The sequence below is a fragment of the Phocoena phocoena genome, chromosome 14 (assembly GCF_963924675.1).
Source record: "Phocoena phocoena chromosome 14, mPhoPho1.1, whole genome shotgun sequence".
Taxonomy (NCBI): Eukaryota; Metazoa; Chordata; class Mammalia; order Artiodactyla; family Phocoenidae; genus Phocoena; species Phocoena phocoena.
In genome coordinates, this window is record NC_089232.1 from 71,327,869 (window position 1) to 71,350,820 (window position 22,952).

The 22,952-nt window shown below is 37.2% G+C and overlaps 1 protein-coding gene across 1 annotated transcript in view; it reads left to right on the forward strand.

The window, feature by feature from the left end:
- The window catches only part of ITSN2 (intersectin 2), a 160,345-nt gene that overhangs the window by 9,859 nt on the left and 127,534 nt on the right, over positions 1–22,952 (forward strand). Inside the window, exon 2 of the mRNA XM_065890742.1 lies at positions 16,571–16,634. Within this exon, the coding sequence (XP_065746814.1) occupies positions 16,604–16,634 (31 nt within the window). The 5' untranslated portion in view covers positions 16,571–16,603. The remainder of the gene's footprint in view (positions 1–16,570; positions 16,635–22,952) is intronic.

Here is a 22,952-nt window from a genome sequence, read left to right on the forward strand (position 1 = left end):
TTCTCAAGGGGCCTATGAAAATGTTTACACTGAGACCTCCTTTAAAGTGTGATTATCTTGGGCTAGCCTCACAGTGGGTGAGTGGTCCTGGGCCTCAGACTTCTAGGATGGCCCTGATAATGAGGATATCAATGATAATGAGATAACACTGACAACAAGTAAAGACCTGAGTGTCAGGCCTGGTATTTGGTAAGTATTCAGTGATTGTTAGCCGCTGTTATTTTTAATAATGATAAATACACATTTATAGTATATCATAACTTATAAGAGTATAACCAGTTTCCAGGTTATTATATGGTCTAGCTGAAATTGTTTATTAAAAAGTAGGTTATTGAGATATAATTTACATATCATTATGAATTTAAGTGGCACCATAATACTTGGCTCAGTGTGTCCTCCCATTATTGGATGCTCATATTATTTCCAATTTTTTTGTGTAGTAACTAATAATTACTGCAGTGAATATCATTGTAAGTAAAGTCTTTCCCACATTTATTATTATTTGCTTATGACAGATTTCCAGAAGTGAAATTATTGACTTACAGGATAAGAACGTTGTTAGGATTCTTGCTGTATATTTTCACACTGCCTTCTGAAGAGCTCTAGCAGTTTGCACCCCCATGAGTATGTCTGTAGTACTCATCTCTTCTCACGTTTGCTAGCCCTGACTACTGTCTAGTGTCTATTGTTGTGTTTTTTTTAATAAGTTTATAAGGAGAAACAAAAGAGAACTTCATTTGTATTTTCTTGATTATTAGTGATGTTGACATTTATTAGCCAGTTTTATTTCCTCTTTGGAAAATTGTCTATTTATTTGTTTTCATTATTTTAGTAGTTCTCTGTATATTAAAAATAATGGCTGTCATATTTGTTGGGATTTTTTTCCAATTGTATATCTTTTAATTTTGTTTTCAACAGAAGTTTAAAATACTTATATAAATGAATCTTTACTATTTCCTTTGTTTTCTTGCATGGCTTCAAAACTTAGAAAGTTATCTTTATTTCAGAGAGGTGATATTTTACTTGAAGGTGAAGAATCTACCTGAATTTTTTCCCTCTGTACTTCTCAGTCAAGTAAATAGTTTTGCTTTAATATTTAGTCCTGATATGAGACAGAAGAGAATAGACCAAATAGCCAGCACCCCCAGCCCTCCCCTTACAGCAATGCAGGCTGAGTCACAAGCTATTCTTAGATGTTTTTTCCCCCTTCATGTGGGTGAATTGTCTTGTTCAGAGTTGTTGACTAATTCTTCTAAAATTGGTTTAATTTAAATCTTTGATATAATTGGAGCACTAGCTACTTCAGTATTAGTTTACCATTGCAGTTCTTTTTTTGCCCCGTTTATTGGTTGATTCTTTGTGGGCTAAACTTAACACTTATAAAAGTCCAAACTTACAATTTATATTCAGACATCTTAAACTGAAGATGCTAAGTTGAAGAACTAGAACTAAGAACTAAGTTTGTATAGAACAATTCTCTTTTTGAAGCTTTTGAGTCTCAACATGCTTTGTGTATTTGGGGCCCTAAGCCTCTCGGTAGAAATAGTGGTCACCTTTTACTCAAATATAATCAATATTTGTAAGAAAAACATGTCCTTTTTATTAGTAATTGGTACAACTGTGGTTTGTTATACCAGTTCAGTGAAATCAAGCCAACTACAGTAGATCCCCCACATACGAATGAACTCCGTTCTGAGAGCGTGTTCGTAAGTCCAGTATGTTCCTAAGTCCAACAAAATTAGCCTAGGTACCAGACTAACACAATCGGCTACATAGTACTGTACTGTAATAGGTTTATAATACTTTTCACACAAATAATACATAAAAAACAAACAAAATAAAGAAACATGTTTAATATTACAGTACAGTACCTTGACAAATACAGTAGTACAATACAACAGCTGGCATACAGGGGCTGGCATCAAGTGAACAGGCAAGGAGAGTTACTGACTGGAGGAGGGAGAGGAGGTGGGAGATGATAGAGCTGAAGGATCATCAGCAATAGGAGAAGGAGGGCAAGTTGCAATTTCACCCATGCCTGACGTTGATGGCACAGGTTCTGGTTCCTTGCTGGATTCAGTTCTGTCTACCCTCTTGAAAAAAACGATCCAGTGATGTTTGGGTAGTATAGCTCTTTTTTTCTCGTCATAGATGACACGGTAGCACTGTATCGCATTCTGAACTGCTGCTGCAACCTTCATGTATGATTCTACGTTCAGGTCCTGTGCATCAAAAACTAACAGTGCCTCCTCAAATAAAGAAAATCCCCTTGCCACTTCCTGTGTCATGAATCTCTTCGGTTCTTCAGTCACTTCTTCTTCCTCTTGTCGCTCCACTCTCAATTATTTTCACTTCTGTTTCCATCGGTATCGCTTGGTGCTTCTTAGCAGTACCAGCTACGTCAATGCTGCTTTTACGCTTTCTTCCGGACATGCTGGGCTTGAAATAAAGATACTGTACTAGTGAACTCTATACAGTACTGTACAGTAGAGTACACAAAAGCACAACCACTTGTAGAGGATGCACGCACGTGACAGTGTACACCCGGCATGTGAACTAACGTGATTGGACATGTGAACACATGTTCATATCTGAAAGTTTGCAACTTGAAGGTTCATATGTAGGGGACTGACTGTATTATAGTTGAAAATCATGTTGCAATAATAGTAGTAATAGCCATCATTTATGATCGCCTTGTGTGTGCCAGTTGCTTTACAGACATGATAGCTGAGCCTTAAAAAAGCCTAGCATTATCCACATTTATAGGTTAGGAAATTGAAGCTATGTCATGTGGAAGTCTACTAAACTAAGAAGTAACTACCCTGGGATTAGAGCTCAATTGGTTGATCTGCTTTCAAAGTTCAAGTTCCAGACTGTCAACTTGCTTGTCCTCAGTGCAATTGAAAGGATGCTGATCTCTGAGTCAAAGCATTTGTGTTTATTAAAGGATATTTTAGTACCTACCATGTGGCTGACTGCTGAGCACTAGGTATATGAAGATGAAGAGACATTCACAGGAACTCACAGTCTAATAGAGGTGGGCAGGAATGAAAACAAAGGTTACATTACTAGTTGGTATGTAGTTTAATGGAGATATATACAAGATAAAACGGGAATGTGGCAAAGAAAGCTTTTGTAAGTAGAAGTGTCACTGAGAAGGTAGGTAGTTACACAGATTCAGAGAGTGAGGGAATAGGAATAAGATGGGGCAGAGGTGGAAGGGGAAGGTATTCGAAGAGTGGAAAAGTAGAAAAGTGGAAAATACCTTGTATGCCATGTGAAGATTAGATTTAAAAAAAAAAATCAGATTTATTGAGATATAATTCATAAACCATAAAATTCACCCTTTTTAAGTTTACAGCTCTATGGTTTTTATTAGAGTCACAGAATTGCACAAGGATCATCACAAATTTTAGAACATTTTCATCATCGAAAAGAACCCCCTATACCTATTAGCAGCCTCTCTCCATTTCCCTCCAATACCCAAGCTCTAGGGAACCACTAATCTACTTTCTGTCTCTATGAATTTGCCTATTCTGGACACCTCATATAAATGAGAACATAGAATACGTGGTCTTTTGTGACTAGCGTCTTCCACTTACCGTAGTGTTTTTAAAGTGCATCCATGTTGTAGCACGTGTCAGTAATTAGTTCCTTTTTATGGCCAAAGGTTCCATTGTGTGGGTATACCACATTTGTTTATCCATTCATCAGTTGATGGACATTTGGGTTGTTTCCACTTTTGGCTATTATAAATAATGCTGCTGTGAGCATTCGTGTACAAGTTTTTGTATGGACATAGGTTTATGTTTTTATTTCTCCTGAGTTCATACCTAGGGGTGGAATTGCTGAGTTTTATGGTAACCTATGTTTAACATTTTGAGGAACTGCCAAATTGTTTTTGAAAGCAGCTAAATCATTTTACATTCTCACCAGCAAGGTATGAGGGATCCAATTTAGTAGGAGATTAGATTTTATACTATTGGTGAGCAGAATCACAGAATCACAGTGGTTGAAAATTATTGGATTCTATTGCTGCTTCCCAGATAAGTTCAAGACATATGCTAGGTCAGAAGGCTTTTTTCTGATGAATGAAAGTAAAATGCAAGTCATTTCCTCAATTCTTGGGGGCTGTTGTTGTTCCGTTTACATAGTCTTTGATTTTTATGTATTCCTATAGGCTACATATAATCTGAGTTATTAAGGATTACTGAAATTTAGTGTTCATAAACTAAAACTAGCCAATTTCTAGAGCTTCCTGAGGTTTCTTAGTTTTCTTCTAAGAAATCTGTTAACTCTACAAAACTTTGGCAGCACTGAATTGAATTGAAAAATTCCTACTATGCACGCCCACACTGATGGATCCTATTTTCATTGCATCATTGGATTGTCTTGAGTTTGATTTGGTTCCTGTTTCTGCTAATCTTGAATTAACTGTAATTAAAGACTTTTGTTAGATTTATTTTTGTTGACCATTTTGCTCTTGTGTAACTGTTTCATTGCTATAATTTCTTCATCATGGAGTTATTTTTCTACTGGAAAATAGGAGCAAGTGGCTAGGTTGGATCTCTTGTTCCACTTAGGTGGGCCATGGTTAGAATAGTTTGAGAACGAATGGACTACATAATTGGACAGATTCTTTTCCACTCTATCCCACTGTAATAATTTTTTTAAATGGGTATTAGTGTACATTTAATTAAGGGTCTTAACTGTGGACTACATGAATCTCTGAAAGTCCACAGATTGGCTTTGGAAGCCTGAAACCTTTGAAATTGTATGCCACATTTTGTGCATTTGTGTTTTTTTCCGAGAGAAACTGGGTTTGCCGAATTTCTTTAAAAAAAAAAAAAAGTCTATGACCCCTCAAAATTAAAGAATTCAGGTGGGTGAAGAGAATTTGTAAATTTGTGATTTGAAGTATTTGGGGAAAGTGAGACCTTACTTTGGTTAGGTGTTGCTGTTCAGTGATAGATGTTTTCTGGATACACTTTTTTTTAAAGTGTGACTCATTCCATGTTAGAATATCTCTATTTTATTCTTCCCTGGTAATTTTTGTCCCTGTCAGAACTTGGAGTTTGCCTTTAAAGTCCTCATTGCATATTTATTACTTCATATTCACTTTCTTGAATGATTGGGATGTTCTATTTAAGAGTGTTATTTTTGCTGCAGTGATTGCATGCTTTACTTGAAATGTATTGATATTTTAAAAAAAGAGTTAATTGGCTTGCCAGAGTAAGAAAATGGATGAATGCTTTTCTATCCATTGGCCACTAGTTTTTCTTTCCTTTACTCTCTTGTTCTGTTTGTGTTTTGGTGGAGATTGGAACCAGTAACCGGTAGAAGCTCTCCCATGTGGGCCCTGCTCTGGTGTGGCATCAGTTTGGATTCAGTCTCTTTAGGCCTCTGCAGTATGGTGTGTGTGGAGTATACTTTTCCTGTTTTAGCACTGGATGTAGCATGGTTGCATTTGAGATGAGGTTGGTAATTTCAGTTAAATGTTTTTGGTAAAACAGACTTATTACTTAATATTATTTAAAATAGACTAAGAAATTGACGAGGGAGAGGCTCTGGGTGATTGATATTGGCTATAGGGTTAAAAGATGATGTAGTGTAGGGCTTCCCTGGTGGTGCAGTGGTTGAAGGTCCACCTGTTGGTGCGGGGGACGTGGGTTCGTGCCCCGATCCGGGAGGATTCCACATGCTGCGGAGCGGCTGCGCCCATGGGCCATGGCCACTGGGCCTGCGCGTCCAGAGCCTGTGCTCCGCAGCGGGAGAGGCCGCAGTGGTGAGAGGCCCACGTACCGCAAAAAAAAAAAAAAAAAAGATGATGTAGTGTAATACCAATATATTTGGTCTTTGTCCCTGATTCCTGGCACAGAGCTCCTAAAACCTTTGGAATTCCCTGAGTGATAGGAAATCTGCTTTCCATCATACATGAGCTTATGTTAATGAGGTGACTGAGTGGGGCACCCCTAGATAGCCTCAGCATAAGGCTGGGCAACCAGAGAGACCTAGAGGATTAGAGAGTGGGAATTTTCAGCCCCACTCACCAACCTCCAGGAAGAGGAGGTAGGTGCTAGAGTTTGAACTGTTTATACACACGCACACACACCCATATGTAATTTTTACGTAGTTGTAATCATAGTGTAGATTTTTGTCTACATGTTACATGGAAGAATTTTTTTTCTGTGTTGTTTCATAATTTTCATAAGTTTTAATGGCTGTGATGTTTTTGTCTAGTAGTAGCTATGATTTATTAACCATACACCTGTTCTCAGATGTTTAGGTTGTTTCAAGTTTTTTGCTATTATAAATAAAACTGTTATGAATATTATTATTTAGTGAATGTATAATAAACATTTATTATACATTTCCCTCAAGAGGTTTTCTTCTAATCCTTGACATGTGCTGACAATTTTGAATATTTGTATCCTATTCTAGAATTTTGTATTTTTTAGAAACACATTGTATCATAAATGTTAGCTATCTACTGTGGCCTTGAAATTATCATTTGTAAATAGACGCATATTATTCTAAGTTAGTATAACTTTATTTTCTTGTTCCTTTGTTAGATAAATTACCTTATTTGTATTTTTTTTCTACTGTTGATGACACTGTGGTATGCATCTTTGCATTCTATTTTCCTCCTTTGGATTATTTTCTTAAGATAAGTTCTTACAAATGGGCCAAGTTGGGTATTTTGTTTTGGATGACTGTTGCCAAAGTTAAAGGCACATATTTTACCTTAAACCTTCTACTTCTGTGGTATTTGCCTTCTTTAAAAAATGGATACACTTTTCTTTTTGGACAGTTTAAGATTTACAGAAAAATTGAGCAGATAGTACAGAGTTTCCCATATACCCTTCTACTCATTATTGATAAATTAGTACAGTACATTTGTTACAATTAACCAATATTGGTACATTATTATTAACTAAAGTCCATGCTTTACTTTTCTTTAGTTTTTACCTAATGTCCTTTTTGTGTTCCAGGATCCCATACCATAGTACATTTAATTATCATGGCTCCTTAGGCTCCTCTTGGCTGTGACTGTTACTCAAACTTTACTTGTTTCTGATGACTTTGACAGTTTAGAGGGGTACTGGTTAGGTATATTGTAGTATGCTCACCTGTTGGAATTTGGCTGATGTTTTTGTCATGAGACAAACAGCCATGGACCAAGCAGGCAAATGAACCAGACGTATTCATATACGTATTCATATAAATTGCAATATAAATTTACCAAAATGAATGTTTCTTGTATACCAAAAATATATAAAGTTAGTATGTTATTTTTACTATAACCATAAAGTACCTAGAAATAAAGGAGATAAGAGGAGGGATCTACTGAAGGATGCAAAAATACACATCTGAGAATAGCCTCAAAAATTATGAAAAAATAGGATAGTGAGTAGAGAGGGATTTGCATATTTGAACACTATGGTAATTAGAGCCCTGAGATAGGAGTACACAGGAAGACCCTCAGAACAGAAATATAGGCTGTGAGTAAACTTAGTGTATCAGAAAAGAGATGCATTTTAGATCAATTAGGAAAAGCAAATTATTTCATAAATGGTCTCAGAAAAAGTGACAGACATCACTAGTGCAAGAGTGGAGAAAATAATTTGGACTCATATTTGTCTTTCTACTCTAAAATAAAAATCCAGATAGATCAAATATATAAATTTGGAAAAATATACAGGTACTAGAAGAAAATTTGGGCAATTTTCTGATGTGAGACAGGCCTTTCTTAGCATGATAGCATACTCAGTAGTCATAAAGGAAAAGATTGACAAAAAGGTATAATAAAGTTGGTACAACAACAAACTGGATAAAAAGTATTTGTAACGTGTTACAAGTCTGGGAAACTGGAAGAGCAAAGTGTGAAATAGTCATCTAAGCAAGTGGGAAAGCAAATGGACTAGGGAAATGTGGACTTGTCAGGCAGGACGTAGGGTCCACTTGAGTTAGTGCTCAGGAATCTAAAGTGAGACCAGTCAGCAACTTCATTTATATAGTCATGGAATAACTAGAGAGTTGGACTTAGAAAAGGCTGAGATTTTGCCAGATCTGTAGTATGTAGGGAGAGAGGAGAGTGGAGTTGAGGGTGTATACAACTAACTCCTTACAATGGTGGACTGTGATATTTAATTTGGGTAAGGAGGGACATTAGGACATCAGGAAGGGTGTGAGGATATAAGGAAGATTGAGGGACAGTGAAAAGTTGATAAGACCAATAGTTTGTAGGTCCAGGTAGGGTTAAAGAATTGTTGGAGTTAGGGAACTGGAGAGATGGGGCTGTTGAGATGGTGCTGGTGAAAGGGGCATGGCAGACTTGAAATGGATTACAGAAGAGTACAGTTATTGGTAATAACAAGGCCTAGGTTGTGACCTGGGAGTAGATGGCTAAGATCAGATGGAGGGTAAGATTTTTGGAACAAAGGAGGTCAAAGACTTAGAGGCCAAGATATGGGCAGGATCATCTGTGTGAATATTGACATCACCAAGAATTTTTTGGGAGTAATGCTGGAGAGTAGATAGTGAGCTAGGTGTTAAAGCAGTCAGGGAATTACTCCGGTGATTGTAGGGGACAGCAGTGAAGGAGGAGAGCCAGTGGTCAAGTCAGATGCATGAAGGTCAAAAGCTAGTTTTCTTTTTCAACTTTTATTATGAAAAATCTCAAACATATGCAAAAGTTTGAAGTACAGTGATCATTTATTTTCTATATTACTTCATTTAGTAATCTACTTTTTACTTAAATGTGTTTTGTATTTTTGTGGGGGCTTTAATTCTTTTTGTAATAAGGCAGCCTATAAATATGTTTCCAAATTCCTTTCCAGAAAGGTTGTGCTGATTTACATTTGTTTTAGCTAGGCATTAAGACTATACTTTCAGGCATCATTTCTGTAGTTCGTATTAGCTAAGTATTGATGCAATACTTATTTTTACAGCTATTCTTACAGTTCCTTGCATTGTTGTTAGCTCTTCAGTATTTCATATGAATAAGCTGCTGCCTATTTTCCCAGACCACACTCTTCCCTCTGCTTTTGCATGTACTATTTTACCTCTGCCTAGAAATTTTTTCCCCATATTCATTCCTTTAACAAATGTTTTGATGTATAAGGCATGAGCTAAGTTGAAATGCACATGTCTGGTTGATTCATGGGAACTGATTTGCATGTGACCCTCTCTTTTTTTAGCCTGTAGAGGAGAGGAATTTGTGTTTAGGCACCTGGGGCCCTGGGACTATTGTCCCTTTGAACTCTTGTCTGGGCCCGAAGAAAAGAGAGAAAGAAGGGTTGCAAAGAAAAGCTTTACTTTCTCATTTTCTCAGCTTCTTTTTCCTCCGTTTCCAAACTTATGTATATTCATCTTTACCACTTTTCCTGTCTTTTATTCTGTCCCAGAGTCTAACTTTATACTCTAGAGCTGTCAACTTCTACTTTCTCTGGACCCAGACTTCTTTCTGTTAGGTAACCTCCTTTCCTTTTCCCTTTTCAAAATTAAATCTCTCCCTCTTCCTCTAAAAGTAGTTTTGTTCTCCCATCTAAAAAGTAAACCCTTATGATCTTTCCTCTTTCCTAAAGCCTCTTATCTCTCCTCCCACCCGTTTTTCCCCTTCCCTTAGCAACATACTTCTTGAGTCACCTACATTTCACCTCCCGTTTATTGCCTAATCTACTTCAACTTGACTTTTACAGCCAGCTCACCATACTGGAACTGTACTCACAACAGATTGCCAAAACTAATGGCTTAGTCGTGACTTCTGTGTCTGTTCATGTTTGATGAATAAATATGTGGATGAAAGAAAAAATGAATGAATAGATAGATGGGGAACAGGTATGGAGAATATATGTACTCTGTAAGTTTCATATTACTACAAGAACTATAAAGAAGTAGGTATTTTGCTTTAATCATTCTCTCGTGGAACTGACCTTGATCTCCTTGGGAATCAGATGGGGAAAGAACATTTTTCCAAACTAATCAGCAAGTTTGGAGAGTTGCCTTTTATGTATGTAGCACATGAAGTGGAGGAGGCACTGGAGAAAGTTTTATAAGATATGCCTTCAGGAACTTGATTATCTTGCATTTGAATGTCAGATCTTAAGTCAAATTATTTACACTAATCAGCATTCAACCAACATAATTCAAAGTATAATTGAAAAACCCAAGCCTTTCTCCTCATCCCAATAAAAAGCCTTTAGAATTCAATGGGAAATAAACCTTTATCTCTAAAAGTGTACTTACAAGAAAAAAAATAAACAAGTTACAGAAGGCCCATGTTGCAAGGAACAATTTGGTTTAAAATCCACAGCTCTGGGCTTCCCTGGTGGCGCAGTGGTTGAGAGTCTGCCTGCCAATGCAGGGGACACGGGTTCGAGCCCTGGTCTGGGAGGATCCCACATGCCGCAGAGCAACTGGGCCCGTGAGGCACAACTACTGAGCCTGCGCGTCTGGAGCCTGTGCCCCGCAACAGGAGAGGCCACGACAGTGAGAGGCCCGCGCACCGCGATGAAGAGTGGCCCCTGCTCGCCGCAACTAGAGAAAGCCCTTGCACAGAAACGAAGACCCAACACAGCCAAAAGTAAATAAATAAATAAATTTATTAAAATCCACAGCTCTGATGCCTGCAGGGTTTCAAGGAAGTAGTTTGGAGCCTGCTCTGCTTTCTTACCAGTTTCTTTTCTACATACGTATTCAGTTCATTACTACCTTTCTCCATGCCTCCCTCGCTTTCTTTTTTTTTTTTTTCCCCCATATCTCAACCATCTTATTCATTTACCCAGTTCATTTGTTTAGCAAGTAGATCTGGTTTAGGCACTAGGCATAGAGGTAAATAAAAATGGTCTGTGTCCAGAACAAGTGAAACAGGCAAACACGTGAAATTGGGATACAGTATAAGTGAAGTTATTGTGGGATGAACAGTGTTATGGGCATACCTAGGAGATAGTGACTAACTACCTGAGAGGACATAAGTCTTCCGAAGGAGAGGTGACATTTGAGTTGGGAGTTGAAGAATGAGAAGAAAGTATGGTGAACGTGGCAGAGGGAACAGCTCTTTACAAAGGAATAGAGGAGTGAAAAATGCCTCTCTGCTTCAAGGAGAAAGGTTGGTGTACTTAGGACATCTGAATCTAGGGGAAGTGTCTAGAGATGCGTGTGGTAAAGTAGATTGGGGTGGGATTTTGAAGGGTGCCATATTTCATACTAAGAAGTTTGGGCTTTAACTTGTAATCAGTGGGGGAATTTAAGTAGAAGGGCATCAGTGGATGTTGTGGAAAAAACTAGCTCTGTGGAAGGCAGGAAGACCATTTTAGGAGGTTCATGCCCTAATTAATGTAATGACCCATTTACTGAGTCACAATCTCCCGGTGATGGGCCTGGGAATCTGTAGAACTAGAAAATGTCCCAGGTGATATAATCAGGCAAGTTGGGAAACTTAAAAACAAAGCATTGGACATAAGAAATGTGGTTTCTAGGACCAGTTTTGCTACTGACTAGCTATATGAGCTCATAGAAGTCTTTTAGTTTTCCCATCTTGAAAATTGAGGGTTTTAGACTAAATAATTACTGTAATTGTTTCCTTATAATTCTGTGCTTCTAAACAAATCCAACCTTAATTGAACTACTTTTTATTTATAATGGCTACAATTTTTTTTCCTTCTGGGTCTTACTGACCCTTTGTAGAAGAAGGATTTCCTACTCCTATTCAAGCATTTCTACTTTTCTCTGCCTTAGTATGAATATATTTACCACATTCTCCAAATTGCATTTGGATTATATTAAATTGAAGCAGTGGTCTTTGCCTTATGCCTGCTTTCTACCACACACATTTTCTTGGTTTCTAAAAAGGTAACAATGTCAGTTCTCCCCTTATGAGCAGGAAAATCTCCACATAAATATTCTAAAACCATTGATAATTAGCACAGTGTTCAAATTATATGATAACTGCAAACTGCCAATCATTACATGTTACCCCCTTTAAGGAGTAGAGAGAGGTGTTTATTGGATGCTGACTTCAATCACACATGCCTGAAACAGACATCAGCCCTGTAACTGGGGAGATGCTGATTATCCTTTTCCTCCTGTCAGAGGGTTATACCAAGAGGTAAGAAATAATTAGCACTCCCTAATTTATGTATGTGATTGCTTGTAGACCTAAGTGTTGGAGGGCGTCTCTGGCTTGTGTTTCTTTTCCATTAGAAATGTAGCAAGAGTAAGTTGATCTGTTGCTTGCAGGAACCTGTGACCCACTCAGCATTAATTATTATCCCCATTTAAGAGAGGAAAAGGCAGATAAAGTCCATGGGAAGTTCATGGGCTTTAGAATTAGACAGGTTTAGGATTGCATCCTGGCTTCATCACTTACTAAATTTTGGCAAGTAATTTAATCGTTCAGTTTCTTCAAGTGTGAAATGAGTACAGTATCTCCGTCCTTCAGGGGTATTGTGAGGATTATTGGTATTATCAAAGGTACCTAGCATTGACTGGCACCTGTTAGACTAGTCTACAAGCTCCTGTGTGTGAAGCTCCTTGTACAGAACCTGAAATATTTTAGATTCTCAATGACTATTGAACAAGACAGATAGTTAATGAAGTGTACTGCATTGACAGTAAGCACTTAGTAAATAGTAACTTTCATGATTACATAATGTAAAAATGTTGATTTTTTAAAAAAAAATCAAATGTATCTGTTGTATTTTTCAGATTTTCAATTGTTATTATTTCTCTGCAAATATAGATTAGAATTGTTAAGCGTGAAGTAATTATTCTACAATAGGCCAGAGAGAATTGATATAAACATAACACATATGAAATGGTAGGCTTTAAAAGCTTAATGGTCCTACGGATGGACCAAGAGAATATCATACTAAATGAAGTAAGTCGGGCAGAGAAAGACAAATATTATATCACTTATATGTGGAATCTAAAAAAATAATACAAATGAATCTATATACTAAACAGAAACAGACTCACAGACAGAAAACAAACTTATGGCTACCAAAGGGGAAAGGGAGTGGGGAGGGATAAATTAGGAGTATGGGATTAACATACAAACTACTATACATAAAATAGATAAGCAACAAGGATTTACTATATAATACAGGGAACTGTATTCAATATATTGTAATAACCTATAATGGAAAATAATCTGAAATATATATACACATGCAAACATATATATAAATAAATTTTTTAAAAGTCATCTGAACAATCCAGATATAGTTGGGCAAAGATAATGTAATATTTTGCATTAAAAATTCCTAAATAAAGCATATATAAAAGTTTTAAAAAGAAGCTTATTGATTCCAACAAATTATGCTACCATATTCAGATGTTACCACAGTCAATCAGATGTAACCTATGCACATACATGTTATAATGTAGTACCTGCATGCATGGGTGGCTAAATCCCATGTACCAGGTGAAGAATATTCTGTAATACCAGTACCTTCAGCTTCCCTAAGGGGATTTGCCCTCCCTGCCCCTCACATTATTTGATTTATTTTTTTGGTTTTATTTCAGGATTATACCTGTGATTATTGAGCATTTGTTATGTGGCATTCTGTTGTATTCACAGAGTACATGATGACTAGCTAGAGGTTCTAGATAGATGATCTGTAAGTTTTGGACCTAGATCTAACTGATAAAGGCTTTGTGACTGTGGGATCCTATTCCTTATTTGTCTTTTGTAAGCCTGTGCTTTTTCTTTAAGCTATCTTTGGAAATGCACATGCTTTTATGCAGTTATAAAATGCATTGTAGGTAATGCTTTTGGAGGATTTCTCCCACATTTAAAAAATCTCAGGAGAGGGGTGTGGGATGAATTGGGAGATTGGGATTGACATATATACACTGTTTATGTATAAAATAGGTAACTAATGAGAACCTACTGTATAGCTCAGGGAACTCTATTCAGTGCTCTGTGGTGACCTAAATGGGAAGGAAATCCAAAAAAGAGGGGACATATGTATACGTATAGCTGATTCACTTTGCTGTACAGTAGAAACTAGCACAACATTGTAAAGCAACGATACTCCAATAACATTAATTTTAAAAAAGTGGATGCAGTAAACATATTAGAGTGCAAAGTAAATAGTTTGCAATTACAAATTAATCAAGCAGAATGAAGATTAGAACAAAAAGGAGTCAAGGAAATCTTTTTTTAAAGTTATGGTAGAAATTATTGTTAACTGTTTTTTCAGATATATTAAAGTATATTTTGCCTAAAAAATAATTAAATCTTGGGGAAAAAAATTCTCTCCTAATAAAATAGGGGTCCTAGCTACTGCATATCTTAAGTCAGTAGTTTCTTTGCAAGATATGGCTTAATTTGGTTTAACATTACTTGTAATAATTTAAAATTGGGGAAGTAAAAGTGTTATACTTGTTTGTAGAATTTATTTATTTTTTAAAATTTATTTATTTTTGGCTGCATTGGGTCTTCATTGCTGTTCGCGGGCTTTCTCTAGTTGTGGAGAGCGGGAGCTACGCTTCATTGCGGTGCGCGGGCTTCTCATTGCGGTGGCTTCTCTTGTTGCGGAGCATGGGCTCTAGAGCGCAGGCTCAGTAGTCGTGGCGCACGGGCTTAGTTGCTCCGTGGCATGTGGGATCTTCGCGGACCAGGGATCGAACCCGTGTCCCCTGCATAGGCAGGCGGATTCTTAACCACTGCGCCACCAGGGAAGCCGCTGTTTGTAGAATTTCTATATTTGAGGAAGTTGTAATCAAAACTTGATTTATGAAATTTCCTTCTGTGTTCACTTTATTTAGCTGGTGAAACCACGCTTCACCCAGTCTCACAGAGTATCATTTTGGGAGTCGTCTCTTTGCTTCCTTTTTCTCCATGATCTCTTATGTCTAAAGAGTCCCTGAGTTCTACCTGCTTTAAACACTTCATTGCTTCTCCAGTTCATCCCTTCTCCTCTCTTCCTGAGGCCACTGTTCTAGATCAGGTGCCAGATAGCATTCTTATCTGTGCCAGATATTCTAACTGATCTCCCCGTTGCAGGCTTGGCCTTTTCTTCACAATTGACTGTCTTATTTTAAGTGAAATATGACTGTGTCCCTCCTTAAAACCTTTTGAAACTTGTCAGCCACAGGTTCAAGTACAAGGTCTTAACATTATAGCTTTAACTAATTCTTACTCACCTGTTGAAGCTCTACACAGTACCTCCTCTAGGAGTTCTTGACCACCCCACCATAGTTTAGGTATTATTTTTCTGTATAGTAAGCAACTCCAAACCTGGAGTTATCATTACCTTTTGAGAAAGAAGTGAAGAAAACTAACTGGTACATGGGTAAAATTTCCTCCTACCTAAGAAGAGTGTAGTGACAGGTGAAGTCTAAGTGTTGTAAAAGGTTTAAAGTTCCATTGCAGTAAAGCTTAAAAAAAGAATGTGCACTTTGAGAGGGAGGGTGGTTTATCATGGTAACGTACAGAAAAGCTGGGAGTCAGAAGACTGAAACTGGCAGTGCCATTCCAAGCATTATTGGGGGTTTGCTCATCCCTACTGCCCAGTCCTTGCTTATCCCTGTTGTGTAGGTAGATGTGTCAGACTGCTGATGCCTGATACCGTTAAACATTTTAATCACAGTTAAATCCCTTTGCTCACCACACAATGATCTGGCCAAAATTTAGTAGATGATGGTTTGCTTTATAGGAAGAAAAGCTGCTGTTTGTTCTCTTAGTCATTAAATTTATCGTTATAAATGAACAAACTGGATTTATATACCAGTTTTTTCGTGACTTACACTGCATTCACTATGATATGGTACCTTGTAACACTTCTTGGCAGCTACTCAGCCAACTTCTCTGGTGACACCTTCCACCACGACATGCAACTCTTTATGCCTTCTTTGTTCAGATGGCTTGTGCAAACATTTTTCCTCAGGCTTCTAAAAATGTTAATATTTAAATGAGAAGCCCGCACACCGCGGCATGTGGGATCTTCCCAGACCAGGGCTCGAACCCATGTCCCTGCACTGGTGGGCGGATTCTTAACCACTGCACCACCAGGGAAGCCCAAAATACATGTTTTTTTTTTTTTTTTTTTAACATACATGTTTTAATTGTTACTTTTAGTCCATTTTTATAAACCTGTAGAACTTAATTACAGCTATGCTACATTTATTTTGGATATTTTTCTTGTTTGGGGATTTTTTTTGAAGAAGAAGAGTATTATGGATTTCCATGTTATTGTACAATTAATTTATAGAGTTGATTTCTTTGAAATAAATTCTTGCCTAGCTGTAACAACCCTCCTCTTTCCCAAATTAATTTCTACAAAATTGGTTCATGCCAAAGGTTTCTCTATTAAGTATTTGCTATTAAACATGACTGTTTTTCTTTTAAATAGTTTTATTTTAAAGGCAGTACCATTACTCAGCAAAATCTCCTACCCTTCCCCAAATGTAAATTGTCTGTTCGGCTGCTGCCGAAGCCCTGCATTGTTTTTTGTTGGAAGTGTGAGCTGAAGGGGACAGACATTCCTACTCCTTAGCGGAAGCACTAAGCTGCAATCTGCCCTTGTTGTGTTATTAATGGCACAATGTTTTCATGTTGTAGATGGCTGAGTGCTAGCAAGGAAAATTCAGGACGATGATGGCTCAGTTTCCCACAGCTATGAATGGTAAGTGGCTTCATGCTTGTGGCAAGAGAAAGAGGTTATGAGATTTTTTTTCTTTGGTAGAGGTTATAAAATTTCCATTTAGATATTTTTCTTAAACTTATAAATGAAAAACTTAAAGTATTCTTGTTGAAAGTATTTAGATAGTTTATTTCAGAACACTGCATGTATCTTCTATTAGAATATTATGCAGTAAATCCCACGGCTCAGTATAAGCATGTTCTGTAATATCATCTGGAATGTGGTGCTTGCCTTTGAGCAGTTAAGAATAACCTAAGCAAACATTGTGTTTAATGCGTAAAACTGGAGGACAAAAAGCTTAGTGCCATAAGTGGAGAATATTAAAGGTGTTTTTGATAGCATGAGATGATTGTAAACTGATTAAACCAGTAAATAATCAATTATTAATATACATAAAAAATTGGTTCATTTTCCCTTTTATAAAGGATTATGTATGCCTATACCCAATTGTTTAATAGGAAACATATTAGAGGAAAATGTTTAGGTAATTTCAATAATAAAAAGTTTTTAAAGTTTTTTTTCCTGATTCTAGCTTTATTTCCCAGATACACATTAATTACCCTTAATAGGTCGTCTTACTGTGTATGTTATTTATAATTGAGAAAATGCATTATTATTATTGTTTTTTTGCGGTGCACGGGCCTCTCACTGTTGTGGCCTCTCCCGTTGCGGAGCACAGGCTCTGGACGCGCAGGCTCAGCAGCCATGGCTCACGGGCCCAGCTGCTCCGCGGCATGTGGGATCTTCCCGGACCAGGACACGAACCCGTGTCCCCTGCATTGGCAGGTGGACTCTTAACCACTGTGCCACGAGGGAAGCCCGAGAAAATGCATTATATTTTTAAAATCACTAAACAAATCAAAGATGCTGAGTTCTTAATTTTGAGGTAAATTTTATTAGTTAATTAGAAATATAAAGAAATAGAGGGTCCAGTCAATAATTCTTTAACACTTGAATTGAAAACCGTAATAGAAAAGAACACTAGAAAGAAAAAAAGAGGAAAAAATCACCAATAATTCCACCACCTTCACAAAGGGATTGTGTTAATGTTACCATCTAGTATTTGATCAATTACATTAAAAAAAAAAAGTGTTCTCACTCATAGGGCAAGATCAGTACATTGTTTTTTTGTTGCTGTTTTTTAAAATAAATTAATTAATTTGTTTTTGCCATTGCTGGGTCTTCGTTGCGGTGTGCAGGATTCACATTGTGGTGGCTTTTCTTGTTGCAGAGTACGGACTCTAGGCGAGCAGGCTTCAGTAGTTGTGGCATGTGGGCTCAGTAGTTGTAGCTCGTGGGCTCTAGAACACAGGCTCAGTAGTGTGGCGCACGGGCTTAGTTGCTCTGCAGCACGTGGGATCTTCCTGGACCAGGGCTCGAACCCGTGTCCCCTGCATTGGCAGGCAGATTCGGTTTTTTATTTATTTTTTACATCTTTATTGGAGTATAATTGCTTTACAATGGTGTGTTAGTTTCTGCTTTATAACAAAGTGAATCAGTTATACATATGTTCCCATATCTCTTCCCTCTTGTGTCTCCCACCCTCCCTATCCGACCCCTCCAGGTGGTCACAAAGCACCGAGCTGACCTCGCTGTGCTATGCTGCTGCTTCACACTAGCTATCTACCTTACGTTTGGTAGTGTATATATGTCTATGTCTCTCTCACTTTGTCACAGCTTACCCTTCCCCCTCCCCATATCCTCAAGTCCATTCTCTAGTAGGTCTGTGTCTTTATTCCTGTCTTACCCCTGGGTTCTTCATGACATTTTTTTCCCTTAAATTCCATATATATGTGTTAGCATACGGTATTTGTCTTTCTCTTTCTGACTTACTTCACTCTGTATGACAGATTCTAGGTCTATTCACCTCATTACAAATAGCTCAATTTCATTTCTTTTTATGGCTGAGTAATATTCCATTGTATATATGTGCCACATCTTCATTATCCATTCATCTGGTGATGGACACTTAGGTTGTTTCCATCTCCGGGCTATTGTAAATAGAGCTGCGATGAACATTTTGGTACATGACTCTTTTTGAATTATGGTTTTCTCAGGGTATATGCCCAGTAGTGGGATTGCTGGGTCATATGGTAGTTCTATTTGTAGATTTTTAAGGAACCTCCATACTGTTCTCCATAGTGGCTGTACCAATTCACATTCCCACCAGCAGTGCAATAGGGTTCCCAATTCTCCACACCCTCTCCAGCATTTATTGTTTCTAGATTTTTTGTTGATGGCCGTTCTGACTGGTGTGAGATGATATCTCACGGTAGTTTTGATTTCCATTTCCCTAATGATTAATGATGTGGAGCATTCTTTCATGTGTTTGTTGGCAATCTGTATATCTTCTTTGGAGAAATGTCTATTTAGGTCTTCTGCCCATTTTTGGATTGGGTTGTTTGTTTTTTTGTTATTAAGCTGCGTGAGCTGCTTGTAAATTTTGGAGATTAATCCTTTGTCAGTTGCTTCATTTGCAAATATTTTCTCCCATTCTGAGGGTTGTCTTTTGGTCTTGTTTATGGTTTCCTTTGCAGTGCAGAAGCTTTGCAGTTTCATTAGGTCCCATTTGTTTATTTTTGTTTTTATTTCCATTTCTCTAGGAGGTGGGTCAAAAAGGATCTTGCTGTGATTTATGTCATAGAGAGCTCTGCCTATGTTTTCCTCTAAGAGTTTGATAGTTTCTGGCCTTACATTTAGGTCTTTAATCCATTTTGAGCTTATTTTTGTGTATGGTGTTAGGGAGTGATCTAATCTCATACTTTTACATGTAGCTGTCCAGTTTTCCCAGCACCACTTATTGAAGAGGCTGTCCTTTCTCCACTGTACATTCCTGCCTCCTTTATCAAAGATAAGGTGTCCATATGTGCGTGGGTTTATGTCTGGGCTTTCTATCCTGTTGCATTGATCTATATTTCTGTTTTTGTGCCAGTACCATACTGTCTTGATTACTGTAGCTTTGTAGTATAGTCTGAAGTCAGGGAGCCTGATTCCTCCAGCTCCATTTTTCATTTTCAAGATTGCTTTGGCTATTCAGGGTCTTTGGTGTTTCCATACAAATTGTGAAATTTTTTGTTCTATTTCTGTAAAAAATGCCATTGGAAATTTGATATGGATTGCATTGAATCTGTATATTGCTTTGGGTAGTATAGTCATTTTCACAATATTGATTCTTACAATCCAAGAACATGGTATATCTCTCCATCTATTTGTATCATCTTTAATTTCTTTCCTCAGTGTCTTATAGTTTTCTGCATACAGGTCTTTTGTCTCCCTAGGTAGGTTTATTCCTAGGTATTTTATTCTTTTTTGTTGCAGTAGTAAATGGGAGTGTTTCCTTAATTTCTCTTTCAGATTTTACATTGTTAGTATATAGGAATGCAGGAGATTTCTGTGCATTAATTTTGTATCCTGTTACTTTACCAAATTCATTGATTAGCTCTAGTAGTTTTCTGGTAGCATCTTTAGGATTCTCTGTGTGTAGTATCATGTCCTCTGCAAACAGTGACAGTTTTACTTCTTCTTTTCCAATTTGTATTCCTTTTATTTCTTTTTCTTCTCTGATTGCTGTGGCTAGGACTTCCAAAACTATGTTGAATAATAGTGGCAAGAGTGGACATCCTTGTCTTGTTCCTGATCTTAGAGGAAACGCTTTCAGTTTTTCACCATTGAGAATGATGTTTGCTGTGGGTTTGTCATATATGGCCTTTATTATGTTGAGGTAGGTTCCCTCTATGCCCACTTTCTGGAGAGTTTTTATCATAAATGGGTGTTGAATTTTGTCGGAAGCTTTTTCTGCATCTATTGAGATGATCATAAGGTATTTCTTCTTCAGTTTGTTAATATGGTGTATCACGTTGATTGATTTGTGTATATTGAAGAATCCTTGCATCCCTGGGATAAATCCCACTTGATCGTGGTGTATGATCTTTTTAATGTATTGTTGGATTCTGTTTGCCAGTATTTTGTTGAGGATTTTTGCAACTATATTCTTCAGTGATATTGGTCTGTAATTTTCTTTTTTTGTAGTATCTTTATCTGGTTTTGTTATCAGGGTGATGATGGCCTCATATCATGAGTTTGGGAGTGTTCCTTCCTCCGCAGTTTTTGGAAGAGTTTGAGAAGGACGGGTGTTAGCTCTTCTCTAAATGTTTGATAGAATTCACCTGTGAAGCCATCTGGTCCTGGACTTTTGTTTGTTGGAAGATTTTCAATCACAGTTTCAATTTCATTACTTGTGATTGGTCTGTTCATATTTTCTATTTCTTCCTGGTTCAGTCTTGGAAGGTTAGACCTTTCTAAGAATTTGTCTGTTTCTTCCAGGTTGTCCATTTTATTGGCATAGAGTTGCTTGTAGTAGTCTCTTAGGATGCTTTGTATTTCTGCGGTGTCTGTTGTAACTTCTCCCTTTTCATTTCTAATTTTATTGATTTGAGTCCTCTCCCTCTTTTTCTTGATGAGTCTGGCTAATGGTTTATCAATTTTGTTTATCTTCTCAAAGAACCAGCTTTTAGTTTTATTGATCTTTGCTATTTTCTTTGTTTCTGTTTCATTTATTTCTGCTCTGATCTTTATGATTTCTTTTCTTCTACTAACTTTGGGTTTTGTTTCTTCTTTCTCTAGTTCGTTTAGGTGTAAGGTTAGATTGTTTATTTGAGATTTTTCTTGTTTCTTGAGATAGGCTTGTATTGCTTTAAACTTCCCTCCTAGAACTACTTTTGCTGCATCTCATAGATTTTGGATGGCCATGTTTTCGTTGTAATTTGTCTCTAGGTATTTTTTGATTTCCTCTTTGATTTCTTCAGTGATCTCTTGGTTATTTAGTAACGTATTGTTTAGCCTCCATGTGTTTGTGTTTTTTACGTTTTTTCCTCTGTAATTGATTTCTAATCTCATAACGTTGTGGTCAGAGAAGATGCTTGATATGATTTCAATTTTCTTAAATTTACTGAGGCTTGATTTGTGACCCAAGATGTGATCTGTCCTGGAGAATGTTCCATGCGCACTTGAGAAGAGAGTGTAATCTGCTGTTTTTGGATGGAATGTCCTATAAATAGCAATTAAATCTATTTGGTCTATTGTGTCATTTAAAGCTTGTGTTCCCTTATTAATTTTCTGTTTGGATGATCTGTCCATTGGTGTAAGTGAGGTGTTGAAGTCTCCCACTATTGCTGTGTTAACTGTTGATTTCCTCTTTTATAGCTGTTAGCAGTTGCCTTATGTATTGAGGTGCTCCTATGTTGGGTGCATATATATTTATAATTGTTATATCTTCTTCTTGGGTTGATCCCTTCATCATTATGTAGTGTCCTTCCTTGTCTCTTGTAACATTCTTTATTTTAAAGTCTATTTTATCTGATATGAGTATTGCTACTCCAGCTTTCTTTTGAGTTCCATTTCCATGGAATATCTTTTTCCATCCCCTCACTTTCAGTCTGTATGTGTCCCTAGGTCTGAAGTGGGTCTCTTGTAGACATCATGTATATGGGTCTTGTTTTTGTATCCATTCAGGAAGCCTGTGTCTTTTGGTTGGAGCATTTAGTCCATTCATGTTTAAGGTAATTATTGATATGTATGTTCCTGTTACCATTTTCTTAATTGTTATGGATTTGTTTTTGTAGGTCATTTTCTTCTCTTGTGTTTGCCACTTAGAGCAGTTCCTTTATCATTTGTTGTAGAGCTGGTTTGGTGGTGTTGATTTCTCTTAGCTTTTGCTTGTCTGTAAAGCTTTTGATTTCTCTGTTGAATCTGAATGAGATCCTTGCTGCGTAGAGTAATCTTGGTTGTAGTTTCTTCCCTTTCATCACTTTAAATACATTATGTCACTCCCTTCTGGCTTGTAGAGTTTCTGCTGAGAAATCTGCTGTTAACCTTATGGGAGTTCCCTTGTATGTTGTTGTTTTTCCCTTGTTGCTTTCAATAATTTTTTTTTTGTCTTTAATTTTTGTCAGTGTGATTACTCTGTCTCTCAGCATGTTTCTCCTTGGGTCTGTCCTGCCTGTGACTCTCTGCACTTCCTCGACTTGGGTGGCTATTTCCTTTCCCATGTTAGGGAAGTTTTCGACTCTAATCTCTTCAAATGTTTTCTCAGGTCCTTTCTCTCTCTCTTCTCCTTCTGGGACCCCTATAATGCAAATGTTGTTGCATTTAATGTTGTGCCAGAGGTCTCTTAGGCTGTCTTCATTTCTTTTCATTCTTTTTTCTTTATTTTGTTCTGCAGCAGTGAATTCCAGTATTCTGTCTTCCAGGTCATTTATCTGTTCTTCTGCCTCAGTTTTGCTGCTATTGATTACTTCTGGT